Source organism: Danio aesculapii, chromosome 2 (genome assembly GCF_903798145.1).
Source record: "Danio aesculapii chromosome 2, fDanAes4.1, whole genome shotgun sequence".
Classification (NCBI taxonomy): domain Eukaryota; kingdom Metazoa; phylum Chordata; class Actinopteri; order Cypriniformes; family Danionidae; genus Danio; species Danio aesculapii.
The window spans coordinates 42,835,690-42,855,549 of NC_079436.1; the positions used below are offsets into that span (position 1 = coordinate 42,835,690).

A 19,860-nucleotide genomic window follows, 5' to 3' on the forward strand; every position below is an offset into this window, starting at 1 on the left:
ACTTTCTTGAGGAATGTTGATTAGTGTACGCTGACCCTTGGTTGTAACTATTGGAAAAAGTCTTAATTTGAAGTACTAAAATTACTGACAGCTGAGAGCTGAATAAAACTAGTCAATTGCAAAAGCATAACATTTCATCTTACTATTATATATTCAACATTTCTGTTTACAAAAATTCAACCAGTTATGGGCAAACTATCTCCACAACATAATTTATCAAAATTCTAACATTTTACATAAACTATAAATGCCTTTATTCTTTAATTAAACCAACATCAGTTAAAAGCAAATATTCAAGGTCTTTCAGTAGGTCAAAAACCAGCAGATCTTCACTGAATACTGAGCTAAACTTTTCCTTAAATGTGTATAACATCATTGAGAGCTGCCTGAAAATATAAAAATGACAGAACCACCTCCTTCTACTGCTCCTCTTCTTCCTCTTGTTCCTTTTCCTCCTCTTCTTCCTCTATCTCTTCCTCCTTTCCTTCTTCTTCCTCCTCTTCTTCCTCTTCTTCTCTGACATCCTTTTGTGGTTTGCTCTGTGTGGGTTTTCTGTCAACTGTGTCTGATTGTGTGTGGATCTGAGGCCGTGATTGGCTCATTTCGTCGCTCTCCTCGCTGGAGTCCTGATTGGTCGACTGTGCTGACGAATGAGCCGTGCGGAGACACAGTGGGTGGGGCCCGGAACATGAGGAGCTGGCAGAGCTGTTAAAGTGTGACGCCGCCATGCATTCAGCAGTGGAGCGATCACACACACACTGCAGCCGGTCACACACACTCACTCCGAAACCTGCACAATCAATAACTCTATTAGCAACATGCCAGACAAGTGGTGTTGTGAATGAATGCTCTTTTGTGTGTGTGTCGTACATTGAGGTTTTGCCTTGTGGCAGCTGATGTGAGCGTTGAGTTTTCTGTTTGTCCTGCAGCCAAACACACTGAGCTGCTCCAGACAGCACTGCTGCAGAAAACAACACCTGATACAGAGACAAACGTCAAGGACAGTCAGGACACAAACACATCCAGCACTACATTTACACATTAGACTAGTCAGTACCACAAGTCAGGTCAAACTGGAACTATTCTAAATGAATGTGTTTGAATAAAATAGAAAATACCAGGGAAATTAAATTTTATACACTATACAAATAAAGGTACAAAACCTGTCACTGGGGCAGTACCTTTTCAAAAGATAAACTTTTGCATTTTACATTGGTACTTTAAAGGTCTCTTTAGGGTACTGTAAGCTACACCTTTTTGTATTTTTTAAGTATTCATATTTATTACAGCCATGTTCAGATCTCTCCAGAGATGTTCAATAGGATTTAGATCTGGGCTCTAGCTGGGTCACTCAAGAACATTCATCGAGTTGTTGTGAAGCCACTCCATTGATATGTTGGCGATGTGCTTTGGGTCATTGTCCTGCTGAAAGATGAACCGTCACCCGTCTGAGGTCAAGAGCACTCTGAAGCAGGTTGTCATTCAGGATGTCTCTGTACATTGCTGCATTCATATTTCCCTCTATCCTGACTAGTCTTCCAGTTCCTGGTGCTCAAAAACATCCCCACAGCATGATGCTGCCACCACCATGCTTCAATGGAGGGATGGTAATAGCCTGGTGATGAGCGGTGCCTGGTTTTCTCCAAACATAACACCTGGCATTCACTCCAAAGAGTTCAATTTTAGTCTCATCAGACCAGAAAGTTTTGTTTCTTATGGTCTGAGAGTCATGCCACGAGAAGCCTTTTGGCAAATTCCAGGCGGTCGGAGGCTTCCGTCTGGCCTCTAAACCATACAGGCCTGATTGGTGGATTGCTGCACAGATGGTTGTCCTTCTGTAAGGTTCTCCTCTCTTCACAGCAGAACGCTGGAGCTCAGACAGAGTGACCATCGGGTTAATGATCACCTCCCTGACTAAGGCCCTTCTCCCCCGATCACTCAGCTTAGATGGACGGCCAGCTCTGGGAAGAGTCCTGGTGGTTCCAAACATCTTCCACTTACAGATGATGGAGGCCACTGTGCTCATTGGAGCCTGCAGAGCAGCAGATATTTTTCTGTAACCTTCCCCAGCCTTGTGCCTCGAGACAATCCTGTCTCAGAGGTCTACTGACAATTCCTGTGTCTTCATGCTTGGTTTGTGCTTTGGCATGCACTGTCAACCCTGGGACCTTATATAGACAGGTGTATGTCTTTTTCAAATCATGTCCAATCAACTGAATTTACCACAGGTGAACTCCAATTAAGCTGCTGAAACATCTCAAGAATGATCAGTGGAAACAGAATGTACCCGAGCTCAATTTACAGCTTCACGGCAAAGGCTGTGATTACTTATGTACATGTGATTTTCAGGCTTTTTGTTTTTAATAAATTTGCAACAATTTCAAACAATCTTTTTTTCACATTGTCATTATGGGGTATTGTGTGTAGAATTGTGAGGAAATAAATGAATTTAATCCATTTTGGACTAAGGCTGTAACAAAAAAAACATGGGTAAAGTGAAGTGCTATGAATACTATAATAATTTTGACTTCAGCTGCAGATAAACTATCTCCATACAACAGCGTGTTATTTCATTGTGTTCCTCAAGAGGATACAGGTACTTGACTAGCCTGCCTGCCTTCAACAGAGAATGTGTGGCGTATTTTGGAGTGCAAAATGTGACAATGAAGACCCTGTACTGCTGCCCACCTTAAGACTCGTTTGCAGGAAGAATAAGACACAATTACAACTGAAACGCTTCATCACTTGGTGTCTTCAGTTCTCAAATATCTTTAACGTGTTGTGAAAAGGCATGGCAACATTACAAAGTGGAATTACAGTGGATTACAACTTTTTTTGATATGTGTGTTCCAAGAATATGTATACACAGTATATTGAAATTATATATATATATATGTAGCCATCCTTGGACACTTTAATACATTTTCTAAATTTTCCTACCTGCTATGTAACAGAGATTTTTTTCAACACCCTTTTTTTTTAAACATAATAGTTTTTTAATAACTATTCTGAATAACTAATTTCTTTTGTTTTTGCCATTACAGTACATTATATTTAACTAGTTATTTCCCAAGATACTAGTATTCAGCATAAAGTGCAATTTAAAGGCACAATGTTAATTTGGCATGTTTGTTTAATTAGGATTAGGACTATTATATATATATATATATATATATATATATATATATATATATATATATATATATATATATATATATATATATATATATATATGTGTGTTTGTTTGTTGGTTGGTTTGTTTGTATATTTGCATCATCCACACTGTAAACAGACCTTTAAAGATGCATTAAAAATATAAATCCAAGTGTATTTTAAGTTAAACTATTTGCAGTTTTGTGAGTAAATATTGTGTGTTCTGACCGGTCCAGTCGGTCCACTGGTTGTCCTGTCCCCTGCTGACCACAGTAGCAACCGTAGTGTTGATACTCATGAGGGCATCGTCCGGTCAGACAGTGTAACATTTCTCCCAGTGCAGACATGTCCCTTAACACCTGTCCTGATGCGCTGTACTGGAGGAAAGACATGCTACACTCTACAAACAAACAAACACACACACGCATGCACGCACACACATTTTTTTGTGAAATTAAAATAAAAGACCTAGAATTCATACCTGTAACTTAATTTAGTTTAGTGTGTTATAGATGTGGTTTAATCCAAAAACTAAAAAAAAAAAAAAAAAAAATCACATACTTCTCGTGTAGATACTCAATTTGAAACTGTCAGAAATAAACATTCTAGGTATATAGTATAAATGTGAGTAGATTGAATGGAATTTGCCCTTTATCTGTATCACATGACCTACAGTACCATTAAATTGTCTCGCTTGGCCTCATAGGATAGTACAGTGTCCAGTGGGTGCTCACTACAGAATCTCCCCAGAAGTAGTATGTCATTCAAGTACCTCTTGCCTACTGTTTTTCTAATACTATTAATTTAGACATACTACTCATCTCACAAACCGTTTTTCACATACTATATAGTATGGAAGTATGCGATTTCAGACACACCATCAGTTATGCTTATGTCATGTATTTATATTATGGCATTTTAAAAGTATTTGATGTGTGATTGAACCAGAAGTTGCTGAAAACTCTTATTGCATAATGCTGATGTACTTCCAACCATTGAGACTATTGAGTAGGGGGTGGGGCTTTCTTTTGCACATCGTTTCAGTTTCAGTGGATTAACTTGCACAGATTAATTGTTCATCTGAATAATAAAATTATGCGCTAACAAAACAAACATTGTAGATTTTGATTTCACACAGACTTTTAAGGCAATAGTTCATCCAACAATAAAAAAAATCTTTACTCTATTTACACACTTGATTCCAAGCCTTGAGTTTCGTTTTTCTTCTAAAAGAAGATATTTTGAAGAAAACTGAAAACCTGTAGATTTCTCACCCTCAGAGTCTTTTTGCTGCTGCAAATCTGTGAGTCCAGCTGCTTCCAACAGAGACAAAGCAAAGAACGGCAGCGCTCGTCCCCGTACCCGAAGAATATCTGGAAAACACACAAACACACAGACTGTTGTCTCTGGAGTCAAGACGTGTTTGGAGAATAGCTTAATGCAATTTACTCAAGCAGGACATGTCCTTGGATGAACATCCTAGTACAGCATTACCATACCAATCGGCCAATTAGATATTCGAATCCGAATGATCATCAACCAATCATTTGTCTTTGGTTCCATGAGTAAGATATGAACACGTTTGGTTGATCCCAGTAATGTGTTCTTTTTGGCAAAATTTGTCCAAAATTTTACCTGCTCCTGGAGAGTCATTGTCCTGCACAGCTGAGATCCAACCTTAAATCATATATACAGGTTGAAAAAGCTAATCAAGGTCTTCTGACTAGAGGCCTTTCCAACCAAATCAATCCAAATCTCTTCTTATAAAATTAGACCCAAATTCGAGCCAACCTGATCTACCTGTATCTGAATGTAAAATGGCACTGATGTGTGCAAAGCTTGAAGCCCCAGTCATTAAAAATAAAAACAAAAAAAGATTTCTATGGTTAGTAATATAGTCACTGCTCACATTTTTCCATTTATTTATTTAATTTAATCCTTTATTGTTACATTCAATTATTGCCTGCCTGATTCATTAATTTCTGAGTTCACTTTTCACCAGTATTGGAAAAAATAAACATGATAGCTAGATTTATAGGCTTCACTAGTGTTGTTCTGTTACTTCATCTCTTTTGCACACAAAAAGAAATGACCTGCATGAACATGCAAGGGATAGTTCACCTAAAAATTAAGATTTACTCACCATTTACTTCTTTATGAATTTCCCTTTGCTGTTGAACATAAAAGAAGATATTTTGAAAAATGTTAGAAACCTGTAACCATTAACTTCCATAGCAGGAAAAAAATACTGTTGAAGTCCCTGATTGTAGGTTTTCAGCATTTTTTAAAATAAACTCTTCTGTGTTCAACACAAAAAATAACTCAAAGATGTTTGTGACAAGTCAAGAAATGGTGTAGTAGGTAAAGTAGGTAGGTAAAGGTGAGTAAATGATGACAGATTTTTCTGTTTGCGGTGAAGTATCTCTTTCATTTCACGGTCATTTAATTACTCTAAAACTTTTTGGGTCGTGTCAAGTATAAACAAATAGTTTAAATTAAATTAAATAACCCTCTAACACTGAACCCAACCCACGTCTGAGGCACTCGTTGAAGTTTTGGACCCAAACCCGTTCAGGTCTCAGGTAGGGCTTACGTTTTCCCAATGCTACGCCAGTTTAAAACTGAAGCTCTCATCCCAAAAACGAAAGTTAAATCACCAGTTTGGCAATATATCAGCTTTCAACCTAAAGACTAAAAAATAATTTAGATTGGACAAAACCCTGTGACATCCAGCAACACATTGAATCCAAGGTCTATAATCTGTATGTTTTAAATCAATATATATTTTTAAAATGTACATATTTATTAGACTTATTACTATTTAATTTATTTCTTAGTAAAAAATATATTGAAACTAATTTGAAATGGAAATATAAAGTTTTTTGGGCAGGCTAATCAAATAATTGTACTGCATTTCGGTGTTTGAGATTTAAGAACAGCCTAAATAAAAAAAAAAATGTTTTTTTATTAATTAATTGCCTAAATTTTAAAACATGTGATACATAATAACACGATACCAGAGCTGTATGTGCAGTGTGCAAACTTGATAAGCGAACATTTGCCAGTAATACTGCATATCGCGCCATATTCACCAACCAGATTTACTTGCAAGAGAAATTTCCTCACCACAACAGCACTACGGATCTGACCTCGATGGTCAAATGGTCCCGTGAAGACCTTTACTTTTAACTTATTAAAACCTGTGCAGGACGCTGGCCATCCAAAAATAGGAATTTCCCATATTGGCCTTTCATGGCAGGTTGATTTACTCTGGACTCCCCTCTCTTAGCCAGTGGAATTGTCTTAACTTTGCCCCCCATTACAAATTCACCACTGGTAAATCAAATCGTTTAAGGATGCCTCAGTGATTAGCACTGTCACATCACAGCAAGAAGGTCTCTGGTTCAAGTCCCAGCTGGGCCAGTTAGCATTTCTGTGTGGAGTTTGCATGTTCTCCTCGTGTTTGCGTGGGTTTTCTCCGAGTGTTTCCCCCACAGTCCAAAGACATGCACTATAAGAATTGGATTAACTATTAACTAAAATGGCCGGGGTGCATGTGAGAGTGTATGGGTGTTTCCCAGTACTGGGTTGCAGCTGGAAGGGCTTCTGCTGCGTTAAAAATATGCTGGAATAGTTGGCGGTTCATTCTGCTGTGGCAACCCCAGAGGGGGACTAAGCTGAAAGAAAATGCATGAATGAGTAACAGGTTTATCACTCTTACCAATTTTCTCTGATTCCTGAGAGCTGTCCAAGGGCTCTTTTTCTTCCTCCTTCTCCTCTTCCTCAGCAGACTCCTGCCGTCCTGTAGTGGTCAATGATGAGTGGTCAATGGGATGGGGAGGTTTCTGAGGATGACTGATGGTTTCAACAGCAGCCCGTCCTGATGTTGTAGTCCGTGTGCTGATGGGCTTGTGAGGAACCACCGTTGTGCTCTTGTGGTTCGTAATTGGTTTTACAACTGTTGGTGCTGGTGATACATTATGAACCACAGGTTTAGGGATCGGTGCTGGAATGACCCAATTGGATGGACTGATCTGGCTCACCCTAAATGGGTTGGTGGTGGTTTGGCTTGTGGCTGATTTATTATCTTCTTCATCACTTTGTAAATCTTCCTTACTCTCTTCCTTGTCCCTTGTCAGTGTTAAAGTTGTTGGTTTTTTTGTGCTTAAATCCCTCTCTTTTTCTGTCTCTTCATCTTCCGTGCTCTCTCTCTTTCCTTCATCTGATACATATTTTTCCTCACTTTCTTTCATAGATGGAAACTGCACAGAAGCTGCTGTATTTTTACTGGTCACCACTGACGAGGTTGTTTTGTGATGCAAGCTTTGATTGGTTGTTAATTTAGTGGGTGTGGTCATCAAAACCATATAAGGGCTCTGTGTTGAATGTACTTCCTCTTCTCCTTCCTCTCCTGATTCTTCACTCTTTTCTTCTTTTATATTATGTGTGTTGACATGTGGTTTAGTGATGTCATGTGTGTAGTTAGTTGTAGTGTGCGCTTGTGCAGCATGTTCAAAAGTGTGTTTAGTAGGCTTTAAATTGTTGCTTGTGATTAACTCAAGTTTATCTTCGTCGCTCTCATAATCATCTTCGTCAGATGGATGATGGTCAGGTTGTGTGTGAGTGTGTGCATATGTTGTTGGTTGGGTCATGTGGTGTGTGTTCTTATCTGGTAAGTCTGTGATATTCTGTGATTCTGTTAGCGCCATGCTAACAGTCGGCTCATCTGTCGTAAAACAAAATATTGTAGTCAGAAACGTAAAATGTTTGAATGAGGTTATTTGAGTTTGTGTTTTCAGTATATAACATATGACTCACTGTTTGTGCTCTGCTGCACTGCATTGTGGGTAGTAAGGGCTTCCACATTGTCTCCACCAGGCTCTTCGGTTGTCACCACAGCAGTAACTAACATACAGAAAATATACGTATTATGATGGTCTTGGAGGTCATTAAAAGTCATAAAATCATAAAAGTTATACAAATGAAAACTGCATATAATATAGGTTTTTATAGGCCTGTAGTTTCTTGAGGTTAGTTTAAAAAAAGTTTTCGTAATCACTGTAAAAACCTTAAAGCAGATTTAACTATATATAACAATAATCATTTAGTAACTAGATTTGTTTTAATGTTCACAGAGTGCTGCGAACACTGTTTCTCTCTTAAAAATAGAACCTGACATAACTTTTTTCAGTTGGCCAAAATTTCACTCCAAATGTAAAAACATTATAATTTTGGCTGTATTTGTGTTCATTTGTCAAGTTAAAATGAGAAATTCTGAAAACTGATTGGATTTTAAAATAAACTGTCATTTAGGGCTCTATTTTAATGATCTAGGCGCAAAGTCTAAAACGCATGGTGCAAAGGCATTAAGGGTGTGTCCGAATCTACTTTTGGGATTTTAAGGACGAAAAAAAATGGTTTGTGCTGCGGCACATGGTCTAACAGGGTTGTGCTTATTCTCTTAATGAGTTATGGGTGTGTGACTCAATCAGAGTCTAATCTCCTATTCCCTTTAAGAGTCAGTTGTGTCGCACCATGGTGCATTTGCTATTTACATGGCAGACTTTGTAAGTGGAAAAACTGAAAGCTTCACTAGTGAGAAAACTGTTAAACAGACCATCTGCAACGCGAGGACAAAGACTGAGCATCCTCCATTCAGCCTCTTTACTTTCTCTATTGCTATTTAAACAATGTGGTGAAAATTAGGGTTGTGCTGGTTTGAACATACAGTAGCAACACATTGCACCAAACACGTTTTGCACCATATTGCTCCAGGTGTGTGATAGGGCACTTAATGTATTTAAAGTAGCTTTGTCCAGGATTAATATATGGTAACACTTTCAAATAATGGTCCATTGATAATGTTAATAAATGTATTTACTATCATGAACTAGGTATGAACAATAATTGTACAGCATTTTATTATTAATAGTTAATATTTATTTTCAAAGCGCTTTGAGTGTTTGAGAAAAACAATGAGTGTTTACCAAAAGTGCTGTACAAGGATGCACCATTTAAACCAAAGGATAAATGAAATGTAATGTCATGTGTATTTATATAATGCATTTAATGTGTATGGTCATACACCCAAAGCAATTCACTATCATGAGGGGGTCTCTCAACACCACCACCAGTGTCCAGCATCCACTTGGATGATGCGATGGCAGCCACAGGACAACGGTGCAGGACAAAGACTTTAAAACAGACATAAGACTTTCATATGGTGTAAAATTCCAAAGAGTAAAATGAGTTTTAATTCAATTCAAGTCAATATTTATTTATAAAAAGTATAAATAGTATAGTTCAACATTTACCAATGCATTATGAAAATTCAAAGTTGTGCTTGTTAACATTAATTCATGAACTGTGAATTAACATAAACTAAAAATGAACAACTTTATCTTAATTAACTAATGTTAACAAAGATGAATAAATACTATAATAAATGTATTGTCCATTGTTTTTTATGTTAGTAAATACATTAACTAACATTAATTCAAGAGTTCACACTTTGCTGGTGATTGATTAAAAACCTTGTTTAGCATTCTGTTCCGGGAGAGAGCCCTGAGCTCATAAGATCCTCGAGCCTGGGGCTCCCTTTTGTTTGCTCAGGTAGATCTCGAGATCTCCCCTGCTGTAGTAGCTTATGAACAGATAGTGATTGCTCTTAAGAGATAGCTACTTAGTAGGAGCATGTCTATGGTGCCAATTTGTATTAGTCAATTAACTTAAGTTGCATGTTTTTGGACAGTGGGAGGAAACCCAGGGGAAACCCACGTGAGCACAGGGAGAACGTGTAAACTCCACACAAAAATGTTGGCTGGCTTGGTAAGGACTAGAACCAGTGATGTTCTTGCTGTGAGGCAACAGTGCTTACCACTGGGCCACCGTGCCACCCATCTAGGAGAAGTAGGGGTGGAAGGGGGGATTCTTCAAAAGAAGATGGCTGTTATATGGAACTTAGGGTATTTATAGTGACTTTGGAATCGTCTGATTGGTAAATCATAAATTGGATAATGTGGGACCGGCCGCAAGCAATCAAAAGCACGTGATCCTCTCGAAATTAGTTTATAAATAAACCACCTAATGGACCATTGTTTTAAAGTGTTACCTAATAAAATAGTAACATCTTTTTAACTAACCCCATGCAAGAATATTAGTACAACCTTGGTATTTTTGCATTTCAAACATTTTATTACATTTTATTAAATGAAACATTATTTATTTATTAATTGCAATTTCAAAGTATAGAAACATTTTGAATTTGTAAATCGGCCTTTATTTACAGTAGTTTTAACAATAATATGTCTACTTTAGTTCTTGCTCGATTTACTTAGATATGTTATAGATACAGATAGACTTTGGCTCCTCCATTTCATGAATTGTTAATTGTTTTATTGATATACATAGCTTATTTTTCTTTCAGAAGCCAGCCGCTACAAAAATGAATCTAAAGAGCCGTAGCTGAACTCAAACTGTGGAGTTTAAAGGCTGGTCGTCATTTAAAAACATTTGATCACATATGATTAAGCATTTTTTTGAACTGTGCTGGAAATGCACGGAACACTTTGATGTTGAAGCTGGGATGAATTTGTTTGTGACTAGCCAAACCCAAAATGCACGAACCAAAACATTGCATCTGAGGCTCTGACCAAAGCTCTTACCATTGGAGAGCCCATCCTCATATTCCTCTGGCTCGTCTTCTCTTTCAAGTGTGCTTTCTCTGTCTGGGTTTCTGCCCAGCTCTTTCTCCTCAGCTTCATTCTCCTCCTCCTCCTCTGGACCTAAAGATGAAGTTCAGCTTAGATCAGTGAAGTTTTTAAGATTACTGGAGTTTCCAGAACTTGAGATAAAAGAGGGGTGGAAATCACCCTCTAGGCTATAGCAAAATCTAAATATAAGTTCAGTGAAGTGCTTTACCTGACTGATACATCCCTGGATACTCTGTGCTCTGGATATTGCTGCTCAGAGAGTCGTTGACCGGCACCAGCTCATTAGTGAAGTTGCTTATAGTCTCATTCAGCGTGCCATTTACTTCTGACAAATACAGCAATAAAGGGAGTTTTTATCTTGTGCTATTTTAAATCTTTAAAGCTGAAGATATTCCGGATTTGGGTTGTGTCTGTATATTCTGTAATATATATTCTTTTATGATCTTCCCATTCCCACACAGACTGCTGATTCACTAGTATCATTCAAATGACAACTCATCCTAGCACGTCATGAATACACCAAGTACGATGCGATCCTGGATTAACATCTATGTTGATCCTGGAACATCACCTATTCCCCACCCCTAAACCCAACCATAACAGTAATTTATTCCCAAAATCAGAGGGGAATAATAGTTGGATATCACTCATGTAGAAGTGTATAAACCGTAAGCCTAACTTTAACATAAACTGTAAACGCATTCCTTTATTCGGATTGGTTGATTGGAATGTTGCTCCAGGATCAACATAGATGTCCCTCTCATCCCCCCATTCCACCAACCACCATACCACATGACATCCTCAAAACATTCAATTCTGAGTGTGCCTCACACTGGTGAGAGGGCTTGACAAACCACCTGTAGAAAACACAATCTTTCATCTCTCAGACACTTTAACTGATACTTGCACTATTGTTTTGCACATTTGCACCAGACATTTTATTTCAATCACTCCATATCTCTAAAAAAACATTGTGCATTTAGGAAGTGTGCTTCACACAGGTGAGTGGGCTTGACAAACCACCTGTTAAAACACTCTTCTCTTGCTCTAAAAAACAAAAACTCCTTACTCTAGCACTTAAATCTTTGAGCACTAAATAGTTCCTTTATATAATTAGCACTTCTTGTGTGTTTTGCCTCTTCTTGAATCACTGAATTCCTCCTCAATTGTAAGTCGCTTTGAACAAAATGACTAAATGTAAATGTATATTTAATTATTTACCTTATTGTTTCAAAATTAAATGTTGTCAGAGAAGAGATCAGTCCCACAATTAATTTATAAAGCATAAATAAACAAAAAACATCCACAAATCATGAGCAGCAAACAAATATATAGTTTAATATATAGGAATAGTTTACCCACAAATTAAAATTTAAACAGTTGGTGCCAATAGCCTAGTGGTACTGTGCGCTACATATAGCACAGAAGTGTTCATAGCGTTCAAGTCATAGTAGTTCAAATCCTGGGTCAAGGTCATTTACCCTCTCTCTGCTCCCAATGCTTTCCTGTCTAAAATCTACACTGTCCTATATCATAATAAAGATGAAAAAAATATATTATTAAAATTTAAACCTTTACATTTTCAAACCTTTATGAGTTTCTTTATTCTGTTGAACACTAAAGATATTTTCAAGAAAGCTGAAAACCTATAACTATTGACTTCCACAGTAGGAAAAATAAATACTATGGAAGTCATTGGTTCCTGGTTTTTAGCATTTTTTCAAAATATGGTGAACACAATCGAAGATATTTGGAAGAAAGCTGGAAACCTTTAACCATTGACATCCATAGTATTTGTTTTTCCTACTATGGAAGTCAATGGCAAGAGGTCTTCAGCTGTCTTCAAAATAGCTTCAGTGTTCATAAAATAAATAAACTCATAAAGGTTTGAAATCACTTAAGGGTGAGTAAACAGTAACTACATTTTCATTTTAGGGCAGACTATCCCTTTAAGCAGAGTTTTCAATAGTAGTTAGCATTTTACAAATGTCAGATTCATTAATAATATTATACATACATGCATAAACGTTTCAAATAATATATAAAGTAATTATTTATGTACAGATGAAGTCCGAATTATTAGTCTCACTTTGAATTGTTTTTTCTTTTTTAAATATTTCCCAAATTATGTTTAACAGAGCAAGGACATTTTCACAGTATGTCTGATAATATTTTTTCTTCCGGAGAAAGTCTTATTTGTTTTATTTGGGCTAGTATAAAAGCAGTTTTTAATTTTTTAAAAAACATTTTAAGGTAAAAATTATTAGCCCTTTAAGATATATTTTTTCGATAGTCTACAGAACAAACCATCATTATACAATAACTTGCCTAATAATTACCCTAACCTGGCCAATCAACCTAATTAACCTAGTTAAGCCTTTAAATGTCACTTCAAGCTGTATAAAAGTGAAAAATATCTAGTCAAATATTATTTACTGTCATCATGGCAAAGATCAAATAAATCAGTTATTAGAAATGAGTTATTAAAACTATTATGTTTAGAAATGTGTTGAAAAAATATTTGCTCTGTTAAACAGAAATTAGGGAAAAAATAAACAGGGGGGTAATAATTCAGGGGAGCTAATAATTCTGACTTCAACTCTACATTAATATGCTGTTTTATATTAACACATTTCTGTTCATTACCGTAGAACATGGTCTCCATGTCGATGTCTGACAGGGGAAGATCCACCCTTTCTGAGACACAAACCACACATATATTTAGGTAATCTGTGATGTCACTCAAGGACAAATAGTTTTAGATGAATTGGGACAAACAAGAGGGCCGGTGATCTATTCATTTATACAGTAAAGCACATTTAAAAACACAACAAAGCTAAAGCAATTACAAAAACAACAAACAGAATGATCTATTGTGGGTCTAAACAGTCTCACCTGTTACATTGACCACATCACTAATGTAGGTGCCATTATCAAGTAGATCCGTCACAAAGGGAGAAACTAAAAGGAACACATAAGAGAGATAAACACTTTCTAATGTTATGATGTCATATCTTTATATCTGATATATGCCACAGATTTTTACAGTTTGTTAGGACTGTGCACATCTTTAAAAGATAAAGACGCTCCGATTTATTACTGTTACCTGTCTGTGACGTGATTGGCTGGTTTTCACGGTCCTGTTTTGTGACTAGATGGTTAAAGCTGATGCAGTCTATTGCCATTCGATCACACTGACAGAATCCTTCATCACAGGAATCCAACATATCTGCAAAAACAATAGACACAGAAGTTGGTTCAGCGTACTCTATTCTCCACACAAAAAATAACCCAATAATGTTGTATAAATACTATATGCTCAACTTATAGTATAAATATTTTAGCTCCTTGTCTGTAATGTCACATACTGTATGGAAGCTTGTTTCCACTACAAAATAAAAAAGGAAAGGAAATATTTGAGTTCTAATAACTTGTTTAATTTTTTATCAATTTGTATAAAATGTTTAACTGGATGAACTAAAATTACAGGACTTTCACAGGACTTTAATACACTTTCAGGACTTCTTCATAGACCTTTATAGGATTTTTTAGGACCTTTGTAGGATGATGTATTTGACCCATTTCTTTATACAAAAAGAATTTAGAAAGTAGAATTTTGTTGCACAATTTACACTTTTTTTGTTCTCAGTATTGAATATCTAAGTTTATATCTGGGGAAAAATGTGACAGATTTATACTGTATAAAACTCAAATTCAGAATTACAAAAAAAAGATGACTATACCATAACTATAAACTGCCAATATTGAGATATAATCACAATTCTAGCAGATTATTTTAAAAATAATAGCAAATTTATACTATTAGTTCACAATTTAACCTTCTTAGAATTGCGATAACAAGATATAAACTAAACATTCTGAAAAAGTAAAATCAGAATTGTGAGAAATACTGATAAAATGTACTGTTTTTTTTCATATACATTTGAAGTTACAATTATTAGCCCCCTGAATTATTAGTGCCCAGTTTATTTTTTCCCCAATTTCTGTTTAACAGAGAGAGGATAGTTTCAACACATTTCTAAACACAATAGTTTGAATAACTCATTTCTAATAACTGATTTATTTTATCTTTGCCACGATGACAGTAAATAATATTTAGATAGATATTTTTTTCAGATCTATACAGCTTAAAGTGACATTTAAAGGCTTAACTAGGGTAATTAGGTTAACTAGGCAGGTAAGGGTAATTAGGCAAGTTATTGTATTATGATGGTTTGTTCTGTAGACAGTCGGAAAAAAAAATAGCTTAAAGGGGCTAATGATTTTGTCCTTAAAATGGTTCATAAAAAAATTAAAACTGCTTTTATTCTAGCCGAAATAAAACAAGTAAGACTTTCTCCAGAAGAAAAAAATATTATCAGACATACTGTGAAAATTTCCTTGCTCTGTTAAACATAATTTGGGAAATATTTAAAAAGGGGAAAAAAATCAAAGGGGGGCTAATAATTCAGACTTCAACTGTATACTTAGAATACAGATACAGAGGAAAAGATACATTATTTCTAAATGCAAAGTCAAATATGATACAAAAGTATTACAAAATGCTTGTGTGTATCAGAAACAAGCTTTCATATAACATTTGAAGGCTCTTAAAAAAATCTGTAATCTGTATCCATATTTTGAAAATATATACTTACCGCAGCTGGAGTTGTAGCTGCAGGTATAGTTGTTGTTTGTTGGTGCCATGCGACTGCAGTTTCTCTCCTTTAGCTCTTGTGAACATCTCAAGTGAGTAAAACAACACCTAAACACAATAACATTAATATTCAATATCCATATCAATATGTGTATGTGTACAAAAATACATTATGGGGGTCAAAATAAATGATTTTTCTTTTATGCCAAAAATCATTAGAATATTATGTAGGCTAAAGAATGTGCTTCATGAAAATATTCTGTACTGTAAATATATCAAAACTCACTTTTCTTTATCAGCTAAATGCGTCAATTTAGCCTAATTTGGACATTTTTAAAGACTGACATTTCAATATATATAGATTTTTTAAACCCTGCGATTGCAGATTTTAAAATATCTGTATCTCAAGCAGATATTGTCCAATCCTAACAAAACATACATCAATTTATTTACCTTTCATGTGATGTATACATTTACTCAGGTACAGAAAAAAATTAACTTGTGACTGGTTCTGTGGTCATTCATACTAAATAAAAAAAAATAAAAGATAAATGAAAGCTAATGAAAGTGCTATATGGAAATATGGAAAAATGTAGGCTACCCATAGCTACTGTATGCCTATTTGTGCGCCTTATAATACGTGTACATTAAAATAAAGTGCTTATTTGTTTTGGTCTGCATGTTTTCAATTAATCTATTTACCCAATCTTCATAGCGAAGCAGCTAACAGACAGAAAGTGTGGTCAAAGCACGCGTGTGTGTGTGGACTCCACTGTGAAGTTAATAAATCCATTTAAAATCTTTCTACCCCCTCCTGAGTCTAATTTCATCCGCTTCATCTCACCGGTCGATGGCGTCTGCGGGCGGTATTTGGTGGATATCCCGCGTGTGTGCTTTACTGCAGTAATGCCCGTGATTCTGGATGTCTGCGGGACAGAGTCCAGTCTCACACCGCAGACTGACCGCAAACTCGAGCACTGACCGCAGGTCTTCAAACACCGCGTACAGCCAGGTCAACCGCACACCTAGACAACCTGTAAGACACAAATATACACGTATTTGACCGGTCAATGTGGTTAATGGGGTTTTACACAGTACGTCAGTTATATGAATCATTTGTTGATTCATTTTCTGGTGATTAATTATGTTAATTGAACTCACCAACCAGAAGCTCGTCAGAGTTGAGGTCATTTGTTTCTGGGCAGAAAACAGCAGTGCCGTGAACTTCACGAAGAAAAATATAAAAATCAATAAGTCAATCAATAAGTAACATCAACAAAACTGCAGTGCCATTGTTTGGTTATTAATTTTACTTTTAAATATTACCATGAAGGTTTTACTGTATTTTAACAATGTTTATAATAATATTAGCACAAAGCATTTTAAAGTTTGGTCCGGAAAGTATCTGCTATGTAAAAAGATTGGATAAACATCTTTAAAAGGTCTGTTTACATATATTAGCACGCTGTAGTTAAGGTTCAGTGAAGCGTTAGACAGTTTCTAGCATGTTTTTTGAAGTTGCTATATGTTTGAGCATGTTGCTAGCATCTTTCTAGCTAGCATGTTGTTGTTGTTTTTTTTTTTTTTTTTGGTGTTTAACAAAATAGCAAGATAGATGGATAGAAAGATAGATATATCTGTTTTATTAGCTTTCTAAATCGTAAACATCTTAAAGACATATTATATACATGTGTGATTAATATAATGTTTTTAATGTGATTAAACAGTGCTAATATTTTACCAAAGTGCTACCATTTTTTATTAGGTTTCTAAGATGTTTCTCGTGTAATTCCTAACAGTGTTTACAAATATTAGCATGTTTAATATATTTAATTATGTTTATAATATTACTATACATTTTATTTGCAAAACATAAATTACAGTAAAAGTTGTACATTTGTATAATTATTTGTAGATGTTGCTGCAAGTTTATACAAGTAACAAGCAAGTTCAGTTTTTTTTAAAGATTTGTTATCGCTATAAAAAACAGATTCAATATTCTGTATATGACAAAGATAGCCTAATATATAGGCCTAGTCTCCCTGTGTAACTAATAAATAATTATACATATTACAATATTTTAGTCAATCAACAAAAAAGTAAATATTCCTTCTGAATATTAAAAAATTGGAAATTAAAATAATTTAAAATAATAAGCAAATCACATGCATTGAATTAATGTTTAATAAGCTGCCAAAACTTTTCTCAATATTGCGTATGTAAGATTATATATGGGGAAAAAAGTGACAGATTCTTGTAAAATTATCAGAGTTACAAAATTAAAGTTAAAATACATAAACTATAAAAAGCAGAAAACAGCAGTGCTGTAAACTCCACAGAGCAATTAATCAATAAAATTAATCATAAAAATGAATAAATAAAAAACATATCAAGAAACCTGCACTGGTTAAACATTAGGTTATACATTTTATTGTATAATTTTAAATATTCCTTTAAAAGCTTTACTATATTTCAATAAAAACTGCTATAATGTTTTTTAATATCACTATACTTTTTTTTTTACAAATTCATAAATTACAATAAAAGTTTATTAAAATTTAAGTTTAAAATTTAATCATAATTTTTTTTAATGTTGCTGCAAGTTTAAACCAAGCTTTCAACATTTTTTAAAGATTTGTTTAAATATTTTAAAGATTTTTTAAAGATTTGTTATAGCTATTAAAAAAACTGAATCAATAATCTGTATATGACAAACACATTATAGTCATCCAGTCTAACTAATAAATTGTTAAATAGTTTTGTTTTCTTTTTTTGATTTTGTAAATTATACAAGAACAATTTCACTATTAATCAACCTGAATATTTTAGTCAAACAATAAACAAATAGATAAGTTAATAACCCCTCGAAATATAGAAACATTTAAATTAAAATATTTAAAAATAATTAAAAAATCATTCATAACACATGCATTTAATTAATGGTTAATGTGATTCTCAATATTGCATATCTAAATTTATATCTGGGAAAAAGTGACAGATAGTTGTAAAATTTTCAGAATTACAAAAATAAAGTAAAAATTTATAAACTATAAACTGCCAATTTTTAGATATAATCACAATTCTGGCAGATTATTTTAAAGATAATAGCAAATTTAGCTCGTCAGAGTTGAGGTTATTTGTTTCTGGGCAGAAAACAGCAGTGCTGTGAACTGCACAGAGCAATTAATCAATAAAATTAATCATAAAATCAATAAATAGCTTATCAAGAAACCTTACATAAGAAACCTTACAAAAATACATGCATTGAATTAAAGGTTAATGAGCTGCCAAAAAAATAACATGCCCATTTCGAAGATGCTAAATTGTTGCATTTTATACAAAAAAAAACTGTTGCTGCAATGGGGTATATGACAACAGACTTCATTTTCAGCCAGCCAGCCCCGTGGCTTCAGGTGAACTGTCTTTCTATTGTAAAATCGTCATGTATAAGGTCTGATTTCTTTTTAAATCAGTGATCTTTACTGCCTCATGGATATACGATATTAAGTGCATCTCAGACCGGACAAGAAACACTGCATTAAATTCCTTTTCCCCCATCATGTCTTAAAAATATGACAATTTTTTTACCCCAGTATATTCAATGGAGTTTCTGTGCTCACCTGCTGGTTCTGACGGAGATATCGCTTACAAGGACTTTCATCTCGTTTTACGCTTGAACAACTAAATGAATGCTTAAGTCTATTTAACTGAATGTATTTTAATGACATTACAACATTGATACTGTAAAAGGAACCTTATGATATTGAAAATAGTCACATTAAGCTTTCAGCTTTCACATTCAGTTTATCATTGGCTGTCTAACATTAGCTCTGCATATACCCCATTAGAAGTGTAAACATACTTTGGTCTTCAGAAATCATTCTAGCACACTGATGAAACAAAAGAGTATTTTAGAAGGTGTTTTTCGTGTAAAAATCCACTCTCACCTTAGACAGAAGAATACTTGCATAATCTCACCTTTCTGCAGCGCGAAGAGGAAAAGCAGATACAGCAGCCTCATCTTTAAAAGAATCAGTCGTACAATCCAGTTTTCATACAATCAGTCCTGCACAGTGTGACTGAATCAAATGTTTCAGCGGTCAGACATCCACACATCCAAACTCTACTTCACAATCTCTTCTAATACAGGGTTGTGCAGGAGATGAGAAAACAATCCCAAAAATGAACAAAGGCCTATTTAGGACATGGTGAAAGGTCAAAGGGCAAAAAGGCTGTCATAGTAACAGAGCTAAAGGAAGTACACAATCTTTACGTTTGTATCAGGTCACACAAGTTGAGATGATGTGGGCCCTTACACACACACCTCCTATGCCTCTC

The 19,860-nt window shown here is 35.0% G+C and overlaps 1 protein-coding gene across 1 annotated transcript; it reads right to left on the reverse strand.

The window, feature by feature from the left end:
* Positions 1 to 328: 328 nt before the first annotated feature.
* On the reverse strand, positions 329 to 19,543 carry oc90 (otoconin 90). Its single transcript, XM_056467778.1, has 15 exons — positions 19,501 to 19,543; positions 16,684 to 16,746; positions 16,367 to 16,556; positions 15,524 to 15,630; positions 13,972 to 14,094; positions 13,761 to 13,826; positions 13,512 to 13,562; positions 11,069 to 11,190; positions 10,818 to 10,929; positions 7,972 to 8,058; positions 6,875 to 7,879; positions 4,428 to 4,526; positions 3,382 to 3,553; positions 871 to 977; positions 329 to 790 (listed from the first exon to the last, which is right to left on the reverse strand). Exons 1-15 carry the CDS (start codon positions 19,541 to 19,543, stop codon positions 420 to 422), a joined length of 2,718 nt encoding a protein of 905 aa, XP_056323753.1. The 3' UTR covers positions 329 to 419.
* Between the last annotated feature and the right edge of the window lie 317 nt (positions 19,544 to 19,860).

Coding starts and splice junctions, on each gene's coding strand:
- oc90 (XM_056467778.1), bottom strand. CDS start 19,543: ATGAGGCTGCTGTATCTGCTTTTCCTCTTCGCGCTGCAGAAAG. Junction 16,747..19,500: donor CCTCTTCGCGCTGCAGAAAG/GTGAGATTATGC, acceptor TTCTTCGTGAAG/TTCACGGCACTGCTGTTTTC. Junction 13,827..13,971: donor GCCAATCACGTCACAGACAG/GTAACAGTAATA, acceptor TGTTCCTTTTAG/TTTCTCCCTTTGTGACGGAT.